Source organism: Carassius gibelio, chromosome B22 (assembly GCF_023724105.1).
Source record: "Carassius gibelio isolate Cgi1373 ecotype wild population from Czech Republic chromosome B22, carGib1.2-hapl.c, whole genome shotgun sequence".
Lineage (NCBI taxonomy): Eukaryota > Metazoa > Chordata > Actinopteri > Cypriniformes > Cyprinidae > Carassius > Carassius gibelio.
Genome location: NC_068417.1, coordinates 38,378,736 through 38,385,959, shown reverse-complemented (window position 1 = coordinate 38,385,959; position 7,224 = coordinate 38,378,736). Strand labels below are relative to the sequence as shown.

At 39.5% G+C, this 7,224-nt stretch overlaps 1 protein-coding gene across 1 annotated transcript; it reads left to right on the top strand.

The window, feature by feature from the left end:
• Positions 1-356: 356 nt before the first annotated feature.
• On the top strand, positions 357-7,224 carry LOC127987414 (vitellogenin-like). Its single transcript, XM_052589731.1, has 28 exons — positions 357-490; positions 702-722; positions 835-986; positions 1,115-1,366; positions 1,455-1,616; positions 1,707-1,855; positions 1,946-2,096; positions 2,179-2,336; positions 2,411-2,576; positions 2,661-2,786; positions 2,875-3,093; positions 3,179-3,396; positions 3,467-3,564; positions 3,676-3,800; positions 3,868-3,969; positions 4,070-4,189; positions 4,300-4,486; positions 4,575-4,677; positions 4,758-4,943; positions 5,051-5,162; positions 5,269-5,458; positions 5,544-5,824; positions 5,896-5,940; positions 6,027-6,104; positions 6,195-6,401; positions 6,477-6,619; positions 6,715-6,853; positions 6,937-7,224. Exons 1-28 carry the CDS (start codon positions 451-453, stop codon positions 7,060-7,062), a joined length of 4,056 nt encoding a protein of 1,351 aa, XP_052445691.1. The 5' UTR covers positions 357-450; the 3' UTR covers positions 7,063-7,224.

Below are 7,224 nucleotides of genomic sequence, written 5' to 3'. Positions count from 1 at the left end.
CAGTTTTTAAGATTAAGGGCCAGGGTAACCTAACCTGGAACTGATAGCTAACAAAAAAAGTAAAAAAAAATTTTTTAGTATAAGTATTATAGCTTACTCTATAGATATATGTATTTATAAAAACTTAAATTTGGTTGCTTAAGCATTGTTTAATGTGTATGATATAGCTGGAAATAGAATTGCCTATTTGAAGATAAAAGTCAAATGAACAGCATTTCACTGTGAATGTAGACATAAAGAATGTCAATTTGTCAGGCCAGGTTAACCTAACCTCTGACTGATATTTCTGTTAAAATAAGTTGACTTTTCTTGTTAAGTTTTCTCTTGTGTGTAATTTGATATGCACTTAAAGACATCGGTTAATAATTAATTTAAGTTTTAATAATTGGTCAGCAAGAAATCACTATAAAAGGTCTGTTTCTCTGAAGTGTTCTTTACAAACCATCAGCCATGAGAGCTCTTGTGCTTGCCCTGACTGTGGCCCTTGTGGGTAAGTCAAAATATATTTATATTTATATATATATATATATATATATATATATATATATATATATATATATATATATATATATATATATATATATATATATATATATACATTTTTATTTTATTTTCTCTCTTTATACTTATTTAAAAAAATAGAACCTCTTGAAAGTATTCTCTCTCTCTGTATATATATTCACATACATATTTTTTTTCAGCATGTCAACAGATCAACCTTGGTAAGTAATATGACTTGGAAAATGAGTTTGTAAGTGGTTACTTACACTGCATTACTGCTTCTTAAAATTAATGGTTATAACAACAGACTTAAAAATAGTCTACCCTTTTCAGTCCCAGAGTTTGCCCCTGATAAGACCTATGTGTACAAGTATGAGGCTCTACTCTTGGGCGGTCTTCCTCAAGAAGGTTTGGCCAGAGCAGGTATAAAGGTCAACAGCAAGGTTCACCTCAGTGCTGTGACAGAGAACACCTTTCTGATGAAGGTAATGATTTAGAACTGTAGAAATTGCTAGATTTTCACACTTAAAGAAAATTACAACAACAAAAATATGCCGTAACTGGATGTTAAAAACAACAATGCCCTAATTTAAATGGAAAATGTCCCTTACAGCTCATGGAACCTGTAATCTACGAGTACGCTGGTATTTGGCCAAAGGATCCATTTTTTCCTGCCACTAAGCTCACCTCAGCATTGGCTGCTCAGCTTCAGATTCCCATCAAGTTTGAGTATGCTAATGGTGTGGTTGGAAAGGTATTTGCCCCTGCAGGAGTCTCCCCTACTGTATTGAACTTACACAGAGGTATACTCAACATCCTTCAGCTCAACCTCAAGAAGACCCAGAACATCTATGAGCTGCAAGAGGTGAGAAATTAATCCTAAGAACATTTATAAAGGCATTAAGAAAGCCTTTTTGAGTTCTGCAGTCTTATTTTTTGACTCGTCCTTCCAGGCTGGAGCTCAGGGAGTGTGCAGGACCCACTATGTCATCAGTGAGGATCCAAAAGCCAACCACATTACCGTAACCAAGTCTAAGGATCTGAGCCACTGCCAGGAGAGAATCATGAAGGATGTTGGTTTGGCATACACTGAGAGGTGTCATGAATGCACAGAGGTAATGAACAAGACTGGAATGACTTGAAATATTCCCTCAACAATATAATTTTTTAAATGTTAAATTCATCACATACCTTTCTCTCAACAGAGAATCAAGAGTCTGATAGAAACTGCAACTTACAATTACATCATGAAACCGGCGTCCGCTGGTGTACTAATCGCTGAAGCAACAGTTGAGGAAGTGCATCAGTTTTCACCTTTCAATGAGATTCATGGTGCTGCTCAGATGGAAGCAAAGTATGACTGATCCTCTGTGAGAAATATGAACTAACAATATGCCCAACACATTTCATTATGTTGACTTTCAAAAATAATTATTTGTTTCAGACAAACCTTGGCTTTTGTTGAGATTGAGAAGACCCCTGTTGCTCCAATCAAAGCTGATTACTTGGCTCGTGGATCCCTGCAATATGAGTTTGCAACTGAGATTCTTCAGACCCCCATTCATCTAATGAAGATCAGTGATGCTCCAGCCCAGGTAATACTTTAACTATCTCAGAGTCAAACCCTTTGAACCACACTGAACATATCAACTGAAACTAGCTCTTACTCTCTTCTAGATCATCGAGATCCTAAAGCACCTTGTTGCAAACAATGTGGACATGGTCCATGAAGACGCTCCACTCAAGTTTGTTCAGCTCATCCAGCTCCTGCGTGTTTCCACCCTGGAGAACATTGAGGCTATCTGGGCTCAGTTCAAGGACAAACCAGCTTACAGGTACAATTTGTCAGCAATACATTAATGGGATTTTTTTAATTTTTTATTTACATTTTAAACAATGACTCTGTTAGGCGCTGGCTCCTGGATGCTCTTCCTTCGGTTGGCACACCAGTCATTGTAAAATTCATCAAGGAGAAGTTCCTGGCTGGTGAACTTACCCTTCCAGAGTTCATTCAGGCTCTTGTGGTTGCTTTGCACATGGTCACTGCTGATCTGGAAACAATGCAATTGACAGCTGTGAGTAAATCTAACTATACTCAAAATGCTGTTCTTCAAATCTTACCCAATTCAAATTAATAATTTTTTTATTTTGCTGAACAGAGTTTGGTTACACACGAGAAAATTGCCAAAGTCCCAGCTCTCCGTGAAGTTGTAATGCTTGGATATGGTTCCATGATTGCCAGGCACTGTGTTGCAGTTCCCACTTGTTCTTCTGAGCTCCTCAGGGTAAACAATTCAAGTCTTACATTTTACCTTTTCAGATTTTCATTTACCTTTTCAGATTTTCTAATTGTATGTGCCTCAATCTCCTCAGCCCATTCATGATATTGCTGCAGAGGCAACTTCTAAAAATGACATTCCTGAAATCACATTGGCTCTTAAAGTTCTGGGCAATGCTGGTCACCCTGCTAGTCTTAAACCCATCATGAAGCTCCTGCCAGGACTGAGAACTGCAGCTACATCTCTGCCCCTTAGAGTCCAGGTTGATGCTATCTTGGCCCTGAGGAACATTGCCAAGAAGGAACCAAAACTGGCAAGTGTCAGTCATTGTAGGAATGAATTATTGTAAAATGGCCCATTTTTTTCCAACAATAAACTGACCTTGTTTCTTGCCACAGGTTCAGCCAGTGGCTCTGCAGCTTGTGTTGGATAGAGCTCTCCACCCAGAAGTGCGCATGGTTGCTTGTATTGTATTGTTTGAGGCCAAGCCATCAGTGGCTCTTGTCTCCAGTCTTGCTGGTGCTCTGAAGACTGAAACCAACATGCATGTTGTGAGCTTTGCTTATTCCCACATCAAGTCCTTGACCAGAATCACTGCTCCTGATATGGCAGCTGTGTAAGAAGTTTTATCATACATTTTATTTATCATGCCAAATGAGCATTTTAATAATAGTTGTCTATTTCAGTGCTGGTGCAGCTAATGTTGCCATCAAGCTCATGAGCCGCAAGCTAGACAGACTTAGCTACCGTTTCAGCAGAGCCCTTCAGCTGGACTTCTATCATAGTAAGTTTTGCAAAATTCTCAAGAAAGCTTACAAATGATGTGTTGGGTGTTTTATTAAAATGTATACTGTAAAAGACTGCATCAATGATATTCTTTCCTATGTCTGTGCAGCTTCACTCATGGTTGGAGCTGCTGGCAGTGCCTACATGATCAATGATGCTGCAACCATCCTGCCCAGAGCTGTTGTAGCTAAAGCACGTGCTTATCTGGCTGGAGCTGCTGCTGATGTTCTTGAGGTGGGTAGAAAATCTGATTCATGCTTAAAAATGTTTCAGCCTTCACTCAATCCATGCTCGCAAACAGATTGGTGTAAGAACTGAAGGAATCCAGGAGGCTCTTCTGAAATCTCCTGCTGCAGATGAAGGTGTTGACCAAATCACAAAGATTAAGCGCACCCTGAGAGCAGTACGTTTTCATATCCAATGCACTGTTTAATTTTATACTTGTAAGCAATATTACAAACATGACAGGGAAAATGTGTATGACTTATGTTTTACCCCTCAAGCTCACAAACTGGAAGGACTTACCAAACAATCAGCCATTGGCTTCAGCCTACATTAAATTACTTGGACAAGAAGTGGCTTTTGTCAAGATTGACAAGACCATCATTGAAGAAGCTATACCGGTATTGTGTTGTAGTTTATCTCTTCTCTTTCATTACTATTTCTTTTTTAGATTTTTCTCACAAATTATTGTCATAATTAGAAATAAGATTCTCATTAACACTATCCCCAGATTGTGAGTGGAACCAAATCACGTGAAATGTTGAAGGCGGCTCTTAAAGCTTTGCAGGAAGGAATTGCCTGGCAGTATGCCAAACCTCTGCTTGCAGCTGAAGTGCGTCGTATCTTGCCAACAGCAGTTGGTTTGCCCATGGAGTTTAGTTTGTACACTGCTGCCGTTGCTGCTGCAAGTGTCAATGGTATGTTTTTTCTTAGAATCTTAAATCCTTTTCTTCTTATATGTTGGGGTCGCCACTTATGTTGATGTGGCTCCTTTCTGCCTTTTAGTTAAGGCCACCATTACACCTCCTCTCCCTGAGGAGATTGAGACCATGACTCTTGAGCAGCTGAAGAAGACTGATATTCAACTCCAGGCTGAAGCTAGACCAAGGTACACTTTTACAGCTACATTCATAGAGATGAGATATAATGCACACAACAAGCTCTTTACAATCTCCTTTATTTTCTCAGTATTGCTCTCCAGACCTTTGCTGTGATGGGAGTGAACACTGCCTTGATCCAAGCTGCTGTTATGGCGAGAGGAAAAATCCGTACAATTGCTCCTGGAAAAGTAGCTGCAAGAGCAGACATTCTCAAGGGCTACTACAAGGTGGAGGCTCTGCCTGTTGAGGTTCCTGAACATATTGCTGCTCTGAGGTAATGAAATCTTAGTGATGCCAGTGAAGAAAAAGTTTTGAACCAATTATTAATTCATATTGTTTCTAAAAAGTCAAATGCAAGTCATCTTCTTCTTGTTCTGACAGCTTTGAGACTCTTGCTGTGGTCAGAAACATTGAAGAGCCTTCTGCTGAGAGGACTGTTCCTTTAGTATCTGAGTTGGCTGTGCAGAAATCCCAGACATCTGCTGAATATATGGTAAACTTTGATCACTCACACAACTTACTGTGTATGGTCTAGTATGCTGAGCATTCATTTGCTTCACATTGTTAGACTCATTATAATACTTGATTTTTCTTTCCAGTCATCTGAGAATTCAGATGAGGTTCCTATGAGAGCTCCTGCTCCATTTGACAAGACTCTCTGTCTTGCTGTCCCATACATTGAAATCAAGGGATGCGTTGAGGTGCACTCTCACAATACTGCTTTTATCAGAAATACTCCTCTGTTCTACATTATTGGACACCACACAGCCCGTGTTACAGTGGCAAGAGGTATACTTACAGAATTTATTACATTCATGAAACTCAATAATTTTCAAATAAAATGATAATTAAGGGTCTGTTGTTTTGGCTTTAGCGGAAGGTCCTGCAGTTGAAAGACTGGAGCTTGAAGTCCAAGTTGGTCCTAGAGCTGCCGAGAGGCTCCTTAAGCAAATCAGTCTCATTGATGAGGAGACTGCAGAAGGAAAGGCTTTCCTGTTGAAACTGAAGGGCATCCTGGAGACTGAAGATAAAAACAGGAACTTTTCTGAAAGCAGCAGCAGCAGCCGCAGCAGCAGTAGTAGGAGTAGCAGCAGCAGCAGCAGCAGAAGCAGCAGCAGTTCAAGCTCCTCAGGGTCCAGGTCTCGTGTGACCAAGGTGAGGATGAGGAATGTCATGTGTGATAAATCTGTATATTAATTTGTACTGAATACTTTATTTATTTTTAGACTGCCACCATCATGGAGGCTTTCGGGAAATTCCACAAGGATCGGGTAATTACTAAAAATATTTTAGTCAACAACATAGTTTCTTTAGATCAAACACTTATCAGACACTTATAAAACCTTATTTCTTGCAGTATTTGGCACCCCATGGTGACTCAAAGAAAGTTAGCAGTGGAAGTTCCGGATCTAGCTTTGAGCGTATCCAGAAACAGGTGAATCAATTAATGTCATTTGTTTTGTCATAATAACAGAAAACTCTAACTAAAATAAGATATTTATCTTTGTATGGTGTATGCTTTCAGGCTAAGTTTCTCGGAAATTCAGGTTCACCTGTTTTTGCTGTCATTGCCCGTGCTGTGAGAGCTGACCACAAACTGCTGGGCTACCAACTTGCTGCTTACTTTGACAAACCAACTGCAAGAGTGCAAATTGTTGTTTCTTCCATCGCTGAAAATGACAACCTGAAGATCTGTGTTGATGGGGCTGTGCTGAGCAAGCACAAAATGACTGTAAGTGTTGAAGTGTGATTAAAAAATTGTAGGGAATAATTTCTTCTCAGGTTTAACTACAACTCTGTTTTTCAGGCCAAGCTTGCTTGGGGTCCAGAGTGCCAGCAGTATGCAGTCACTGCTAAAGCGGAGGCTGGTGTACTGGGTGAATTCCCTGCTGCGCGTTTAGAGCTGGAATGGGAGAGGCTGCCGATTACTGTCACCAGCTATGCTAAAAAGTAAGGTTCATCAGCACAGAACAACAAATGTATGAAGTGATGTAGAAAATGACACTGACTTAATAATTATTATCGGTGTATCCTACCCCAATTAGAATGTCCAAACACATCCCTATGGCGGCTTTCCAGACAGGATTCAGACTTGAAAGAGTAACGAACAGTGAGAAAGAGATTGAACTTACTGCAGCCTTGCCAACCCAGAGGTCCTTGAATGTCATTGCCAGGATTCCAGAGGTGAAATAGTTTCCCTTTAAATTATTATATCTCATGAAGATATAAACAGAAAATACAATTCATTTTTCTCTCCGCTGTTCTAGATGACACTGTCAAGAATGGGTATTCCTCTCCCCTTCACTGTTCCCATCAATCCAGATGGATCTCTTTCCATTCATATTGATGAGGACATTCTCTCCTGGATCCAGAAACATATCAAGGAAGAATAAGAGATAAAAATAATATTTGACATTTTTCTGAAGAAAATGTTGAGCTCTGTTAATGTATATTTAAGTATTCGACAGTTTTATTGAAAGCATTACCGCTGTTGTCATGCACAGTATGTAATGTAATGCAGTTTAATGCTAATAAATACCTTGCAAGTGAAACAA

Bases quoted from the DNA above. Each gene is read 5' to 3' on its own strand.
- LOC127987414 (XM_052589731.1), top strand. From the start codon at position 451: ATGAGAGCTCTTGTGCTTGCCCTGACTGTGGCCCTTGTGG. The intron at 6,402-6,476 runs GTAAGTGTTGAA...TCTGTTTTTCAG, and splicing joins TGAGCAAGCACAAAATGACT to GCCAAGCTTGCTTGGGGTCC. The intron at 6,854-6,936 runs GTGAAATAGTTT...CCGCTGTTCTAG, and splicing joins TCATTGCCAGGATTCCAGAG to ATGACACTGTCAAGAATGGG.